The 18327-nt window shown below is 39.5% G+C and overlaps 1 protein-coding gene across 3 annotated transcripts in view; it reads right to left on the reverse strand.

Annotated features, from left to right (window-relative positions):
• ATP2C1 (ATPase secretory pathway Ca2+ transporting 1) overlaps positions 1-18327 on the reverse strand; it is an 80307-nt gene that overhangs the window by 2370 nt on the left and 59610 nt on the right. For all 3 annotated transcript variants that reach the window (XM_072153487.1, XM_072153486.1, XM_072153488.1), the window contains exons 13-26: positions 15907-16004; positions 13776-13871; positions 11011-11100; positions 9331-9435; positions 8064-8220; positions 7716-7886; positions 6015-6112; positions 5875-5925; positions 5555-5721; positions 4460-4528; positions 3694-3810; positions 3163-3310; positions 1596-1691; positions 476-617 (exon numbers count right to left, since the gene is read on the reverse strand). In XM_072153487.1, the coding sequence (XP_072009588.1) occupies positions 476-617; positions 1596-1691; positions 3163-3310; positions 3694-3810; positions 4460-4528; positions 5555-5721; positions 5875-5925; positions 6015-6112; positions 7716-7886; positions 8064-8220; positions 9331-9435; positions 11011-11100; positions 13776-13871; positions 15907-16004 (1605 nt within the window). The remainder of the gene's footprint in view (positions 1-475; positions 618-1595; positions 1692-3162; positions 3311-3693; positions 3811-4459; positions 4529-5554; positions 5722-5874; positions 5926-6014; positions 6113-7715; positions 7887-8063; positions 8221-9330; positions 9436-11010; positions 11101-13775; positions 13872-15906; positions 16005-18327) is intronic.

Raw genomic sequence — 18327 nt, forward strand, 5'->3', positions numbered from 1 at the left:
GGAAACAACTGCGATCGGGGAATGAGCCGTCTGTGTTTTGCGTTAATTTAATGCAAAACACCGGCGGCTCATTCCCGATCGCAGGTGTTTCCATAGAAACGCCGATGCTATTGGGCCGCGGCCTGCCCCAGTGGGTGCGGCTTTGTTTGCGTTTTCAAACGCAGACAAACGGTGCGTTACAAACGGTGCGTGTGGCACCAGCCTAAGGCCTGTGTGATCCCATATTCTATAAGCCACATTCTGTTAAGCAACGTGTCTCACTGTACCTTGAATGAGGCAGTCTCTTAATAGACATGGGCCCCATGTCAACCGAGCAGGAAACAACGAGACAGACTTATTTGTCGCCCGCATGCAAATATGGTGTGCAAGGAGTTGGGTCATGTACTCCAACTGTGGAGTCCAAATGCTTCCAGCGACATGTATAGCTATGAACCAAACCTCAAATGTTAAAAGGAATGGTTCTTAAAACGCTTACCTTGAATGCTGAGACTTTCAGTCTGAAAAACTTTTTGCAGCGGGGGGAAATAAATGACGAGTAACTGGCCCATGATGGATCCAAGGACAGCATAGCAGAACATTTTGTTACTGCACAAACCAATTTCAAAGACAGACTTTGTCTATTTAAAAAAAATAAAAATAAATGAGTAAAAAAACAAAACAAAAAAAACTTTATATTTATTTTGGTTTGTTTTTAAAGGACATTACCACCAGGATAAAGGATTGTAAAGCAAGCACTCTTACATGCTAGGGTGTGCTCGCTCTGTCAGGATATGCTCTTCTTTTAGCTTATTAAGCCCTCGTTTTAACAAAAAGAAACACATTATGCAAATGAGCACGAGGGGCTCCGGGCCCCAGGCTCCATAGAGGTCAACGCATAATCTTTAAATTTTTTTTTTAAACTTTAAAGTAGCTAAAAGAAGAGCAGATCCCGACTTAGAGGACACACATCAGCAAGTAAATGTGCTTGGTTTACAATCCTTTATACTGGTGGTAGATTTCCTTTAAATAAAGTCAGCAACCTCAACATAAAATCAATTTTTCTGTTCTATTACTTTTTATTCTTGTTATCATCAGTATTTTGAAAACAAAAACAAAAAGGTTGGTCCTACATCGCAAAGTATAAAAGAAAGATGGGTCAGAATCGCTGTGTAATCTCTGCAGTCAGACAAGTTGTAAAAAAAGTTGTAAAACTTTATAAAAATTTTTTTAGTTGTATAATGTACATGGGATTTACACAAATCCTGCTAATTTAAATCTCTATGGATAGCTGTAGCCTATCCCGCAGTAGCTAACCTGCAACCAAACTTTTCATATACTTTTACAACTTGTTTGACTCTCAATCGGCCTCGTTTGTTCTTTAAGTCAAATGCAAATTCAGTTGTGATTATACCGCAATACCAGTTACATCCATAGACAAATAAGGAGTCATCTCTGGGCAAATACAATGTATACAATGTTATACAAAAACACTTCTGGCTATAGTGTTGACTTATTCGGTGTCACTTTATAGTCGCCAGACCTTATTGAAATCTCAGGGATTATATTTAGTGATCTTTACATTAAATTCTAGTATATAATAAAGATAGTTGTCTAACCTGTGATCTGGAGCTTAAAGCATTGAACATATCAAAAAACACAAAGCATGTGAAGGTCATTGTCGTGTCTCGTGGAGTAATGACATTATCCCGAAGCTAAAAAGAAAAACAGACATCACATATTAACCCCCAAGCTACACTGGTAGGTGCATACTCCTTACACCTACAACCTGAATAATTGTTCTCTTAGGTCAATACTTGCACGTGCTTAAGATGAAGACAAAAATCAATAGATGAAGAAAAGATCAATATACGTCTGTGCTTAAAGCGTAACTAAACTTGTAACCAAAAGTAAATAGTGGAGATGATAAAGGTAAACTTTGTAATATACTTTATTACAGAAAACTGTTCCCATGTTCTGCCCCCTCCACCTTTTCTCCTGTTTATATAACTATACAGAGCCAGATTATCAAGCAGAATATGCTCCAGGTATGTAAGTAGTTAATCACTATCCCCCCTCTCCCTATTCAGCTGCTTTGTAATGACCAGAGCAGGCTTTCGGAAACTCTGCTAAATGGAGTAAAAAGTAGCACATCTTTTTCAATATTGTAAATATAACAGTCAATGGAAACGTCCCCCCAATACAGATAACACCATATATCTGGACGTCACAATTTCTTTTTTCTTCATTTGGTGAGTGAAGATCAAGTTAATGTATGTTTTATTTGTTCTGAAAGATCCTCCAATTATGGTTACTCAATTAAATTAGTCTCAGAAAATTCTCTGGTCTATCAACTTAGAGAAGTCTATTACTTCCCTTATCCGAACCATAGGTCCAACTAAGGGGTGATGTTAGAATTCTAGAAAAAGGGGAGTCTCACTTATTCAACTGGATTCTGATCCTAAGAAATATATTGCCTTGAACAGTCTACCAGTTCTAATCAGGATCAAGCAGCAAATTAAAGGATGGAACAAAATGCCATTTTCGATTAGTGTGTGTTTAGTGAAGATGACAATACTGCGCCAATCACAGTATGTACTCAGCGCTGTGGATAAAGTGATTGAGACCTGTGGGTTGGATGTTTACAGGTGAGCTGGCTATCCGCAGTTCTGAGGCTTAATTTTCTATTCATATTATTTGGCCATGGCCAAATCTAACTACACATGGCAAGATAATTATTAACTTCACGGAATTAAAGATAACGAATATTACTTCTATTACTGTTGTGGAGATTTTATTTTGGAACACCGATTAAAGAGATTTCCATAGCAGAAAAAATGTGGTTAATAAGCTTCTATTTCTTAGAAGATAGGAGAACCATGAGCCTTCCGCTTCTGAACATTTGCTAGAAATAGTCATTTAAATGAAAGAATATGATAGATTGTACTGGAAAATTGGAGAGGTTGGTTTACTGGAGGAAAGTCTAGGAAGGGGCCTGAGATGGATAAGGGTTTGTGTGTGTTACATCTTTTAAAAAAAAATAAAATAAAAAAAAAAAGCCCACCAGGAACAATACTATATATCTGGACTTCACTCACCAAATGAAGAGAAAAATAAGATGTAAATATCTAAATAATGTAACATAATAACAGCAAAACAAAAAGGCTCTATGTACAGATAACATACCTCCCTCCAGAAGACAAACAGCGTGCCACATACTATGATGATAGATGAAATAAGGATTTTGATAATTAGGTTCTTGGTGAGAATACTATCTTTCAGGTTTCTTGGTGGTTTTCTTATGACATCTTTGTCCACTGGCTCGACTCCAAGGCTTTATAAAAATAATAAAAACCACAACAGTTAGAAACAAGTTTTGTGAAAGTTGTCATCCCTGTAAATCACAAATGATTTCACTACTGTTAATCAATATTGTGATAACAATTGGGACAACTACAACATTAGAATTTGAGATCTACCCGAATGATAAGAGTTAAAAAAAAAAAAAAAAAAAATGGTAACTTTTCCAAGTGAAAGTTCATGGGAAATTTTTGTTACTGTTTCAATGTAGAGAACTGTTGCACTTGGCAATATTGCAGTTTGGAGATGGCAAAATTCTGCTTTTTATCTCAACCTGCCACCATATATTTGCTGCTCTTCCCTAACACTGCATATAGTTACACTGCCTGTTGACTCTATAATTAAGGCTTCTTTTACCTTTGAGCGGGAGGTCCGTCCATGATTATATTGATCCACAAAATCTGCATGGCGTTTAAAGGGTTTGGAAAGTTCATTAAAGTAGCAAGGGATATTAAAGTCAATGCTGCGATGCTCCTAAATAAAGAAGAAGAGAAAAAAAAAGAAAAAAAAAAAATTATTAGAGGTGATAGATCTACAAATATGTGAGATTGCTTTAATTTCACATTTACAGTCTTTAAAAAACCATGATCCCTCTTAGGCACCTGTAGATTTATTAATATACTGTGAAAATAGAAAAAAATTATAAATCAGTTTAACATTTTCAGCATTCTCAATTGTTACAAAGTTTAAAAAACGGTCAAGAACTTTTCAACAAACTTTGCATAAATCAGTACTATAAATAAGAAACTCTTTAGTATATGGGAGAAATGTTCCTCTTATGCAACTCAATGGCCTCCCCTCCATGCACTTGGGATTAAATGTAGAGCTGGCAAGGACGTAGATGCGGTGATCATTACTGTTATTGACTTTTTAACAATTAATTTAATAAAGATATGAGCAACAGATGCACAGGTGTGGGAGCTTATCATTAGGTTTAATGGTAAAAAAAAATTATGGTGAATAAAGGTTCCCTTAAAAAAAAAAAAAAAAAAAAAAAAAAGTATATTATAGCAATATTACTTCGATGCATACACTGCCTACATGGGAGCTAGGACTTGGTGGCCAGCTAATAATCAAGTATTACGAATGTAATGAGCCTTCCATGACTGTGTTTAACACTTACGTGCTGAGCTGGAAGCGAACAAAATTTTTAATGTTGTTGTAGATTCCTTTTCCCTCTTCAATTGCCGACCTGAAATTAGAATGATTTCATATCCTGTTAGTCTTTGGCAGAGGACATTGTAAAGTGCTAATGAAAATGTCTCAATGACATTGCTAAAAGACGCAGATCAATAAAATCTCTACCTGCATAGAATATGTTCTGGCCACACAAGCATCTTAGTAATAACAATCTTATGAGTAATGAATCCTGGCAGGTAGCTCTACCACTGCCATCTCATCCTTACTTGCGCAGATTGCTTTTATAGATCTGGTAACTAGGTTATTTAACGTTCCGAAAAAAATCATTCAGCAGAATCTGGATCGAAAAAATCTGAAGTGTAAGCAACTAGTATACTTGCAGCATCAGGAGTATTTAATAGCCGGTCTTGATACACCTATATCACTCAATTACCCTGTTGCCTATTCTCTGCCACAGCTCTAGAGAAGGTCTGTCCTTATAGTTACATCCCAAAACGGTTTGGTCAGACTAGTTATGTGCAGGAAGGTAAAATCATGAAGTCATGCACCTATGTCTGTTTTGGCTCATCACATAATTGTATTTACCTTTACCGATCTGTAACATTGACACATAATCTCCATGATGGGGTAAAAGGGTTTATAAGTTCTCACCTCTTTGCCTGCTGGGAACTCCCACCGTTTTCGAGAACATGACCCCAGGTCATGGTAGGAGAGGTAGGCTAAATATATATCCTGCCACTTCACTCAATAGTATGGGAGTGTTGAAATTTGCTGAAAACAGCACTCAGCCATCTCCGGCACTCACTTAGGTGGCCAAGCAATGTGCTCTTCCATTTCTGATACTTGCCGTTCGCCGGATTGGTTAAGGTCACATTGTTATGATTGGTGGGGGTCCCAGCATTGGGACACTCGCCTATCCTGTGGGTAGGGTATATACTTACAAACTTGGTACAACCTCTTTAAGCAGTGACCAGTTTTAGGGCTGTACATGCCAGTACATAGCGGTTTATGTCATTTAAAACATTGTTATCATCCCTTTCATTTTCTAGTCATTATTGTAATGATAGATGGAACTTACATAATTGTATGGAAATCATCCTCCACCAGGATCATGTCAGCCGCCTCCTTACAGACATCAGTACCGGTTCTGCCCATTGCAACCCCAATGTCTGCAGCTTTCAAGGCAACTGCATCATTCACACCATCTCCAGTCATGGCGACAACTGCACCAATGTTCTGCAGGCTCTGAAATATGAAGAGAGTATACAGTCACACTTCATATTGACTAAAGCAACCAGGCTGCAAAATAGGGTTACCCATGTAGTAAAGATAAGCTATGCAGAAGTATGTAAATGGCTATTAAAAAGCTCGAAATGGATTAAACAAGCGCCAACTTACCTTTACAATTTTTAACTTGTGTCTCGGGCTGGCTCGGTAGAACACGGACACCTTAAAAATATTGCAATGGAATAATTAAAATTAAATAAAAATACAGAAAGTATAGTTACTGTAGTTGTAAAAGAATTCTTGTTACTGACCTTTGGTACAATCTGGGAAAGCTGCTGAATGTCCATTGTGTCCACCTCTTCTCCTGAAAGGGACTGCAGACCATTGGAATAGAAGCCAAGGCGACTAGCTGTGGAGGACGAACAAACTTTGAAGAGCCTTTTTATGCTTGTGCAAGTCAAATATAAACTACACATCGATAGCAGCACGTCAGTGTGAACTACAGTAGTGTTTAGTGTTGAAGTATTTCATCTGCATCTATGCAATTTAAGTAGCTTCTTGGCCTTCTTATGCCATGACCAAGGGGTCACGTCCAAAATAAAGGCTGGCTGGCTGGTTATACACTACTGGAGGCTGGCTGGCTATACACTGGGGAGACTGACCAATGCATTTCCCACCCTCGGCTTATCATTAGGTTTTCCCACTTTTTGGTGGTAGAATTAGGGGTCTTGGCTTATACTCGAGTACATACGGTAGGTATTGTGTTTTATATGACATTGTTGTATTCAATTCTATTTTTATTATCTTGCTAAATAAGACACTGAAATGTTATAATTTGTGTTGGGGTTGTGATCCTAAGGTAGGATTATATTTGCATATTTATTTCCCTGGCTGTAAGTGTCCACACGCAGAGACGGGCTTTATTGGCAAATCCCCATTCTTCTTACTCCCCTGATCTAGAAAAACTCTTAAGGCTGTGTTTGCTGCATATTATATTCACAGTTTAAGTACCACGAAAATGGTCAACTAAATGAAGTTGCTGCCATTCAAGTGTGAATCACATTTATGGACTTTCTTCACTGCCAGACCTATTGACTTCCTATAGGCAGATGTCCTACTGCTAATTTATTTAAACAAGCAATGTTTGTCTGCAAGCAAAACAAATCAGGAAGCAAGCAAAGCGGAACAAGTCAAGTAACGCAACGCTGCGTCCATGGAAATTGATCAGGGAGGTCAATAATGCTCATGCCACTTGAGGCGGTGACTGGGATAAAACCGGCTTAATCCACTAATGTAACATAGACTTTTAATGAGAAAAATGCACTTTATGATCAAGAGGCGAGTCAGTGAAATAGAAATCATTGGGCGTCTGGAAAGCTCTTATTAACACGCCACATGTTCATTTCATTGTATATTCTTTAACAGGCCCATCGACCTTGATGAGTAATGAGAAGTAAAAGCTCTTAATGAAAAAAAGGAGCTTCCAGTAATTTAAGTTGTAGCGATCACGATAAGTGGAATAAAGGAAAGGATTCAGATGGAAAGTGCCAGCTGACATCTAACCATTATCGCTGCTCACAGATCGTCTATGGAACTAGCTAAACTGCAATTCATGCCCAGGAGTCACATCATTTCTGTCCAAATGGACCAAAACGGAGGGGGGGGTTGGACTTATTTGGAGACCAGGAAAGTGGCAGAACTACCATATTTCACAATGGTCTCTACTGACATTATCCAATCTACTCCACTTTTCACAGTAACCCGCGTACACCAGATTTATCACGTAAATTCATATGTGGTAGACAGATTTATGAAGTGCGACATGTCAAAAAGTCATTCCAGTTCCTTACTTATGCAGAAAATACTTATGGGAAGTTATGTCTAGTTTGGATTTGAGCAATTCCTATGTGACATTTATCAAGCAGTCTAAGTAATCGGACATATAAAAATCTCCTACGACAGTCTAAAAACGGGCACAAGAAGCCTTCTAATGATAAATCATTGGACCATACCAATCGCCACAGCTGTTTCTTGGGAATCTCCAGTGATCATTTTGATTGCAACACCAGAGCGGATAAGAGTGGTCACGGCTTCCTTTACACCCGTTCGAGGAGGATCGATTATTCCCACCAGGCCTAGAAATGTAAGTTGTCCCAACTCTGCACCAGATGCCAGGGCAATAACTGCAATGAAAGAGAATAATGAAAAGGATAGTGACCAGTGGCTGCTCTTTGCAGAATTATGTGTCTCCATGGTTACAGACAACAAACAACCTCTGAAGCAGTTTTTTTTTTTTTTTTATTATACACATAATCCTTTGTCACCAACTGGTTGGAATTTTTTCACCACAATAACCTTACCTCGAAGACCTGCTGTGCCCATGTATGCAGTCTCCTGGTGGTATAGTTCTTTTTGTTGCTGATTAAGAGGTAAATTGCTTCCTTTGCTGTTGTACGTTGCGCAGTATCGAATAACCTGCTCATAGGCACCTTTCATATAGCAAATCTCTGGTTTATCCTGAAAAAAAATGGCAGTAAAAACACCATTTGCCATTATGTAGTTACTAGCACTTTAACATAGCTGCACATACATTACATTTGTCACATTCAATTATTTCCTTTAGCCAAACATTAACAGCTGAGGGAGCAATTCATATGACACGTTTTGATACCATTGCACCACCTGACCCCCACAGAGCTTTGGTAAAAATGGGCAATGTACTGCTGCCTCTCCCCATAGGTTGTACTACAGATGGTACCATTAAGAGGGTCATCCTTCGGCAAAGGCACAAATTATAACGAGCACTAATAAAAGGAGCTATTAAGTCTTTAAAGTCCCCTTGATAGTGCACCCTTTCATTAGTGTTTGTATTAAAAGGTTGCACTATTGGGGATGATATTATTGAGGAAATTAAATAAGGACCACTGCTAAAAAGGGGCCTACCAGCCATTGTTAAAATAAGCATGAGGATAAAACTTGCAAATTTGTACCCAATAGTTCCACACTATTATATTAAAACTAAGTGATCAATTTATATTGTGAGAAATATAAAAGTGATGCAGTCAGTCACCTTAGATTTTTGTGTAGCCCATTTACCCAGCAGAGTTTGAGATCCCTCCATTACAGGGTGACCCACAAATTTTACACCCACACGTTTGTATGCACCAACGAGACATCATCCTGTTTACACGACTTGACTTGCATCTTTTATGTTAAATACAAAATGTGATTTTCGTGGTCAAACTAAGGCTACATTCACACTACCGTGTGCCCTCCGTACTGTAGCATGGCGGGCACACGTTGGCGCCGGGGAGAGGAGGAGGGGGAGATCACTGCTCTCCATAGAGTAACATTGCGTATGGCGCCGTATTCCGGAGAAAGATAGGACATGTACGCACCGCGCCGTGCGCCCATTGCCGTGTATAAAGGATGTATATATAAGTCCGACACATTCGTGTGAATGTAGCCCAACTCTTATTCTAATTGTGTTTAAAAAGAGTTAAACCAAAAATAAAACGATGCGGTATCTAGAGAAGTTATTTTAAACCATGTCCTTAAACAAAACATTTTATACCTTAGCAACTTTATTCAGAGCCATATATGCAATGCTAGGACAGAGCCACTTACCTGCTGAGTCCTGTGCACACATTTTACAGCCATCCACTTCTGTTCTGAGCTGAAAGGGTACTCTGCCTTCCGGATATAGTCGTGCCGAAGGCCCTCAAGACCCATCTAAAAGAAAACCATCCAAATTATTTTAAAGGACTAGAATTAAAAAAAAAAAAAATACAATTTAAAACATACAAATATCATCCTACTTCCTTTTGCTGGGTCGTTGCATTCAAGATCAATAAAAATAATTTCCAGAACACTGCACACAATACAGTCATGTAATATCTGCTATAAGGGCATTTTAGAGCTTTAAGAAAAACAGTGTTAAAAATGAGAATATAAAAACTTGTTCAGTAAAAGTGTATAGTATGGTTTCTTTTGCCATTGCACACTAGAACCATCACCTGCACAAACAGCTTTGTCGCCATGAAAATACAGTCCTACTGGTAGCATGGAGTAGCTGAGCAAGCAGAATTTTTTGGCGAGATAAAGGTTCAGTAAAACTTGTTTTAGTTGTTCTCCAACATGCTGGCAATGAAACTCCATGTTCAAGGCAATTTGTTTCCTTAATGTGGAATTTGTCCCCAATTTTTATTTTGACACATTACAATCCTTTACAATATGTATTATTATGTAAAATTGTAATCTGGTTTTAATACAGTCTGGGGGGAGGGGGTATTTAGTCAGCCAACAATTGTGCAAGTTCTTTCACTTAAAAAGAGGAGAAACCTGAAAAGGACATCACAGGTAGAACTCAACTATGAGACAAAAATGTGAAAACAAATCCAGAAAATCACATTGTCTGATTTTTAAAGAATTTGTTTGCAAATTATGGTGGAAAATAAGTATTTGGTCAATAATAAAAGTGCATCTCAATACTTTGTTGACAGAGGTCAACAAAGGCCCGATACATGGCCCCATTCATTCTTTCATGTACGCGGATCGGTCATCCTGGTCCCTTTGAAGAGAAAACAGCCCCTAGTCATGATGTTGCCACCCCCTTACTTCATAGAAGATATGGTGTTCTTTGGATGCAACTTAGCATCAACTCTCCTCTAACATGACTAGTTGTGTTTCTACCAAACAGTTCTACTTTGAGATCTTGCAAGGAGCCCCTGGTGGAGGGAGATTTTACGTGGTCGTGTATATCTTCCATCTTTTAACTATTGCTCCCACAGTTGATTTCTTCACACCAAGATGCTTGCCTACTGCAGATTCAGTCTTCCCAGCCTGGTGCAGGTCTACTATTTTGTTTCTGGTGTAAATCGACAGTTCTTGTCTTCCACCATAGTGGAGTTTGGAGTGTGACTGAGGTTGTGGACAGGTGTCTTTTATACTGATAACAAGCTCTAACAGGAGCCATTACTACAGGTGATTTGTGGAGGACAGAGCAGCCTCTAAAAGAAGAAGTTACAGGTCTGTGAGCCAGAAATCTTGCTTGTTTGTAGGTGAGCAAATTCCTATTTTCCACCATAATTTGCAAAAAAATTCCTTAAAAATCAAACCATGTGATTTTTACAAAGAAAGCCCAAATCAAAAGGTTACAGATCTTTGCATGTATCATTCTTTTTCTTATTTATAATCTGGATATTTTATAATCTGGCACCTATTTGGTTGAAATTAGTTTTGCAACACAATGTATACAACGTTTTGCAGAAAGAATCACTACAAAAAAAAATGCACTGAAGTCATTACCTTCATTGATAGAGAAATTAAAGCCCCCTCAGTCGGCTTCCCCATTAAGGTATTATTTCTGATCTCGGCATCATTACAAACACAGCCTGCCTGTAAAAAAAAATCATAAATTACTCAGATTTACAGCATAATCTGAAAAGCAACAATGATAGGCACAGAAACCAATGCTAGGTCAAATGACATTTAATATTTTATGAACACATTACACATTTATTAAAGGTTCTCCACATTTCACAATCTCTGCTTGACAACATGCTGAGCATGAAGTGCCCCCATGAATAATTTCCCTGCAGCGTCCTCACAGGGGAGATTACATGTCCCAAACAACTCAATGGGTTGTCTCAGTCTCCTACCGGTCCAGGAAATTCAGATTTCACAGTATTCAACAGGTTATTTTAAAACTTTTGCAAATCATGTAAACTATTCACATTCTACTAGACCAGTGTTGGAGAACCTTTTGGAGATAGAGTGCCCAAAGTACAAATAAAACCCACTTATTTAGAAAAGTGTCAACATGACAATTTAAGGAGTAAATTGATCCCTGCTGTATTACAGGCTTCAATCGTGTTGGCGTCATGAGTTCACCAATACAGTAGAAAGATGGAGAAATTTGGATTGTAGCTTCCCTCCAGGGTCCCCTGAAGAGGAAGGATCAGGGCTCCCCAGAGAAAAGAGCTCCAACTGTCTCTATCCATACCTTCTCGTTCCTCCTATAGCCCTGGCAGCCAAGTATGTCGCTTTAAAATGGCGCTGAGCATAGCATGTATATTGGACCGCAGGAGGAAGCCTTGAGTCCTGCCTGGCAAACTCTGTGTTGGAGTGAAGACTTGGGTGCCCACAGAAAGGGCTCCAAGTGCCACCTCTGGCACCCGTGCCATAGGTTCGCCACCACTGTACTAGACCATAAATACTTACAGACATTATAGCAACACAGATAATAATAGACATGATATATTAATATAATTTAATGGAGAGTTTTTCTTTGGCTAACGCACAATGTCTGTATAGTTGCCTACAGTCATGAACTTTCTAAGATAATGCAAGATTAATAGCAACTTTCTTGCCAAATGTGGTTTATTTGGGACCCGAAGGGAAATGGGATTGTCTAATCCCTGTCAGGGGTAGCCATTATCAGACTGACCAGTATAGTCCCTTGAGAGAGGGTTATATGTCTTAATAATTTTTATTATATATTGGTAACAATTGGACAATTGGACACCGGGGGCGGGGATCATGGGGGCAGCGGCGGAGTGGGGTATGACGTCAGCATTAGGGCGGATCATGTGACACGGCGGTTGCCACTCCCGCGATGACGCGGTCGGGGGTGTGGCTTCTCTGTCCTGTCTGGTTCCGGCCGAAGTGGGGCGTCACCTCATCCTGCCCATGTGACACGCCGAGATGCTTAAATACAAGAAGGCACACACATGCACCCACAGGCCCCCTGAGGAAGCGGCAACGCGAAACGCGCGTCGGGGTATCAGCGCCCACACCAAACAAAACATGGGTAAGCCAGTTTCGCCATTCCATACAAATATAAAAAGGGCACATAACACTTAAAACTTTAGCCATATATTTATGTCAGGTTGTACTGCCATTTACTGTTGCACTGGCACTTTACAATATTTCTTGTGATAAATCTATGTATGGATATCAGGGCACTGGCACTTTATAATACCTTTTTGATTAATTTACATGTGGACAGTAACCTGGATATATTCCTGTGTTTCTGTGGAGTGTGGACGCTTCAGTGGAACTCCCGAGGATAATTTAATTTTTGCTTGTATTTCACAAATCATATTGTCATACTGTTGCTTTTAAATAAGTGTAATGATTAAATAAAATGAATTAAATTTTAACTAAACGGTATAACGAGATTTCTATGAACCAGATTTCACTCATGTGCTCTTCTAAGGTGTTAAGGTATAATAGAGTGGGTTCGCATAAATTTACGAACAAATGACACGACTGAATTTTGTGCTAACTTTTTGGTTTGGTCAGACTGTTACATGTTGGAAGGAACAACCCCCCCCCCCCCCCCTCCCACTGCAGCTACAGTTTGTGACACGCCCATAGCCCTTCGCACTCATTAGCATAATTTTAAAAAGTTAACTTTCGAAGGAAGGAGGCCATGAATAATAAATGTTAGAAGATTACCACAGTCGAAGCGCCAGGATCTATGCACATGTCCCTGGTGTATCATGCTTGATTTTGATGGTAGATTTCCTTTATCTTTTATTTATAATTTATGCACAAATATTTAAATACATGATAATCCTAAGAATCACCAAGATCTTCCTACACAGGATTCTGCATTGAACCAGAAGAAATAAGCTATTGACTATTCTAAATGTATATGGATGTATCGTCATTGCCTCCTGGACTCTTAATTAGAAAGGTATTGACGGAACGGTTACTCTGTGATCCATGCTTTCAGCCTTAATAAATAAAAGGCCAAAACACAGTGTGATACATGATGTGATTTCAGTAACTGAAGGACATACAGTCTCCATTCATCATTCCTCTACACATTACCAGTCCTTGTTTGGCGATTTTATATGTATTTTCCAATTTCTCCATGTGCATTCAGAGTGTGAAGACATGGGCCCCCCCCCCTCCACTTCATAATAAATAATACATTAACCATACTGAAGGTCGATATGATAAACATTTTACTAGACGCAGCACAGTTTATTCATTTCTACAAGCGATGATGTGTCTGCGGGTCAGGCCCATGTCCAGGCATTCATCACAGCACTGACACTTACTTCCACCACTCTGCTTATCGATGGGCTGCAGAAGCCATGAATAATGTCACCATCTACTGTCACTTCACCAAAACGATTATAGCCAACACCAGAAACCTAAAACAAAGAAACAAATACACAAGTAAAATAGCAGAATAGTTTACCCTGTACAATGCATGTGTTCCCCCCCCCCCAAAAAAAAAAAAAAAAAACACACGACTTTATGAAGGATCCATTCCAACTTCTGTATTTAGTGTGTGCAACTTACAGACATGCACCCATATTATTTAGCTCTCAGGGCTCATTCACACAGCCGTGTGCTCGCCTGAACCGAATTTTGGGCAAGCACAGGGCGGAGAGGAGAGGGTGGGAGGGGCGAGCATGGTCACCTCTCCTCCCTCCAAAGGCAAAAGAGCGGCCATGCCACATATCTAGTAAAGTAAAGAACAAATCCAACACGGTCATGGTTTGCTGATGCACCGTGTGCTCACTTCACCATCACCCAGAGCCATTGCAACTATGGGGGCTGCAAGATCAAACCCCCCATTGCAGGCGTGTGAATAAGGCCTAAGGCTGTCCAAATTTAAAAGGGAACCTGTCAGTTAAACAAACCCACACAAGTACATCGCTATATTGTTCCTCCCCACAGTCCATTCATAAGGTTGACTCTCCATCTACAAAAATGACCCCATGTAAGTCCCATCATAGTCTTTCCTTTGGCCCGAGTCTGGCATATTAATGTCCTTCCTGCTCAGCTGCAGCTCCAACTCATTCCCCCCTCCCTCAGCAATGAGAGAGATACAGGCTGAAGAGATATCCGGAGGGAGGGCCAAATGAGGGACCAGATTTTTCTCCCAGAAGTCAGTGGCACACAGCTAGCTGTATCTCGCATTCCTGAGTGAGGGATGAATGATGTAGCAGAGCAGAGATCAATGTACCCCTCTTGCCTTTCAGGAGGTTGGAGGTGCAGCTGAAGAGCATAAAATTATGCACAGATGGCTATTCAATTTTACATGCATGGAACATTATAGTGAAGGGTGTAATGCTGTATAACAGTAATTTGTAAAGATATGTGAAATTAGTGCGAGTTTGCCAAATAATTGACTAATTTGCCAATAATTGACTACAAATGTTAAAAAAAAGTAATTGGAAAAATGACAAATAGAACTTTTTTATTTTTTAATAAGTAGTATGTTTTAAAAAAATGTTATAAATATGTACAGCATTATTCCATCAACCTTTCTCAGGTTCCGCTACAGATGCAGAGGGTGCATGTACTCTGCAAAGTGAAAGTCTCCAGCAGCTTCTTCTATATTCTGCCTCAGCTGACAGGCTGGAGGGGGGCTCAATCCAAACACATATCTTCTGAACCCTGAACATAGAAACACAATTCTTGTGTCATATTAAACAGGAAAGTCTCCTCTTTAATATGATGTATGGATCATAAGAAGCGGAGATATAGATATTTCTTAAAGTTTCCATCGGGAATAGAAAGCTGTACATAGAAATCATTTTTAGTACAACTTTAAGGATGTATATCTCTGGTTCTGTTAAGCGTCCATACACAATCCATGCATCATATTCATTAAAGAAAGATTCTTTTGACATAAAAGATATGTTTCTATGTGCCAGGGTTCTGGAGTTATGGCCGTTGGAAGTTGGTCACTGTCAAGACGTTTACAAACATCCTTTCTGCACAGGGCACGTGCAAATAGTACGTATATAGCCCTACGGCAGTCGTGAAAAGGTTAATCCTCATCTGATGTCCGCCATGATACAAACTATAAAGAATTCCCTCTAGTCACTAGGGATTATTTATAGGTTGTATCATGGCGGTCATCAGACAGCCACTATTAAGAGTGTGCAGGTGATATGGTGTTACCTGTACCCTGTTCCTGTGCTGGATATGTTTTATGGACCAATTAGAATTTTTCAAAAAAAGTCTGAATACAAATCTTTTTAAATAACAAGCGTTTTGGTTCTGGATAATTCTGCTATTTTGTTGCATTGCTTACTCTGGCCAGACTAGGGATCTACAGCACACACCGCCACAGAAACTGCCCCCAGAATACTGGTAGCTGGACTATTTTTGCCAATATATTTGTGATACAATTGTACGTGACATGAGAACCAGCGCACAGCAGTGACCCACCTCTGCATGAATTCCATCTGATGTAAATATGTGAGTCACGGTCATCTCGTTCTTGGTTAGCGTTCCAGTTTTATCAGAGCAGATAACATTGCAGCAGCCTGGAGACAAATTATGTTAAAGAAGATCCGTCACCAGAATTTTATTCCCAAGCTAACAATACCTGCTGGTAAAGGGTTACAATTCCTCTCCATATCACCGAAAAGGTAAGTGGTCTGTATGAACTTTTAAATAGTAACTGTAAAAGGGTTTTCCCCCCCCCCACAAATCAATAGCTCTTGGGATGTAAAACAACTTTGTCTATTTACTTTGTTACCTATATGCAGCAGTTTCTTTGCTATAGCCCTCAGATAACCTAAGAGCTGCAATGGATGATTCCTCTCCATGTGCATATAAGCCCTGTGAATCAGTACTTTGTTTATAGTTTGTCTGTTTCATGGGAGGGGAAAGGCTGCTGCTCCCTGCTGACAGAGAAGGTGGTCATGTGACCGTATGTAACAGAGCTGTGCGTGTTCAGGACTGTGGATACCGAAGTCTCCTTGTACCTCACTATTCTGTGCATATCTCCCCTGTTTCCTACCAGTCACTCCATCCTAGTCTGATTCTACAGAACTTGCTTGGTCTCTCTTTCCCCCATCCCCACCTTGTCATCAGCACTTTATGGACTGTGCAGATAAGCCATTAAAGGGAACCTGTCACCAGGGACCTAACTATCACAGATTGTAAAAGCCCATGACACCTGCAGTGCAAAAATGTCTCTGCCTTTTCTAAGCATTTTCATTGCAATATAATTGTGTGTTATAACTTACTCTTGCATCCTGACAAAATCCTGGGGTAGTCACAGGGGCTTGGATGCATTTAAAAAAAGAACACAAGGCATCATGGGATCTGTGGGTAAGCTACCTGGCCTCAGCCCGAGGGCATAGAATGACATATTAGCCTCCGCCCACTTCACCTCTGGTGAGAAAGATGTTTGGCAAACACTTTCAGGACAGAAAATGCCATAACTTTGGAAAGAAAAGTTTGTAAACTTATATGCAACTCACCTGAGGTAAATCATTCACACTAATTGAGTCATGTATATTAAAATTTACTTGCACTGCCCTGCCTCCTTGATCCTGATTGACATGCTATGATTTCTGTCTGTTGTATGGAGCGCTCTGTTATATCATTGGGCACTTAAAGTCATGTGACCAGGAGGACATCATCTAAGGTCCTGTTACATCTACCTCATGCATACCTCCCAACATTTGTGAAAGGGAAAGTGGGACAAAATGGCGCCTCTACTAACTGAGCTATGATCTCATTGATTCTCTAGCTGAAGAATTTTGGTAACCAAGAACTGCTACTGTTACACTGTGACACAGATTTAATGCCTTGGTATATAAAGAGGGATCTTCTCAGAAATTATTGTAATTATTGAGACTATTATTATTATTATGGAGATTATTATTATTTTTACTATTAATAATAGTCTCCATAATAATAAAATTTATAATAAAATAGTCTCAATAATTACAATAATAACCTCTGAGAAGACCCCTCTCTATATATCAGGGCATTAAATCGGTGTCACAGTGAAACAGTAGCAGATAACACTTCTTAATTACCAAAAATTCTTGCATAAATCACTGGGCTTATAGCTCAGTGGATTGAGGCTCCCATCTCCAATGCAGAGGGTCTAGAGTTCGAATCCCAGACTGGGCAAAAATTTATTTAATTTAATTAAATAAAGAGCTTGAGTCTGGGGAAGTCCCATTCCCTGCCCGATGTCTGTAGAAGCCATTCTGTAGTATTAGTTCAGGCTTTGAAAGTATTTACTATGCTGGACATGCAGGACCTGGAGGGAAAATCCGTGACAATCTGACAGTTGCCCGTGATGCGGTGCAGAGGTAATAAAAACGGGACTTTCCCGGCAAAATCAGGACGGTTGGGAGCTATGCTCATGTATGCATCTGATCACATGAAATCACAGCAGTCTCCATGTAGGATGGGGAGAAGTAGAATTCCATGGAGGCTGCTGTGATATCATGTGATCAGATATATGCATGGGGTACAGTCATCATGATCACATGACATGCTGAGAAGAGGCCTGAGACATGAGGAGGAGTATATGGAAGGTGGTCAGCAAAGCAAGACAAGAATTCTGATGCCAGGGAATATAACAAAATTGATTTATGGGGATGTGAGGGAAACTATTTTTTAGAGAAGGCTGTCAGTTAATAGGGCTCTATAGGAACCCGTCACTACCTGTATATGTGAAAATGTGGTGACAGGTTCTCTTTAGTATTGATGAAATATAATTTATATGTATTTTTTGAGTGGTCTATTTTCCTTTTGTAGGCGAGATAGGTTTACAGGGCATCGTTCAGTTCTTTCCTAATGCACCATCATGTGCTTACATTTAGAGAGCCCCTGTAATCA

This window comes from Engystomops pustulosus, chromosome 5 (genome assembly GCF_040894005.1).
Source record: "Engystomops pustulosus chromosome 5, aEngPut4.maternal, whole genome shotgun sequence".
NCBI lineage: Eukaryota > Metazoa > Chordata > Amphibia > Anura > Leptodactylidae > Engystomops > Engystomops pustulosus.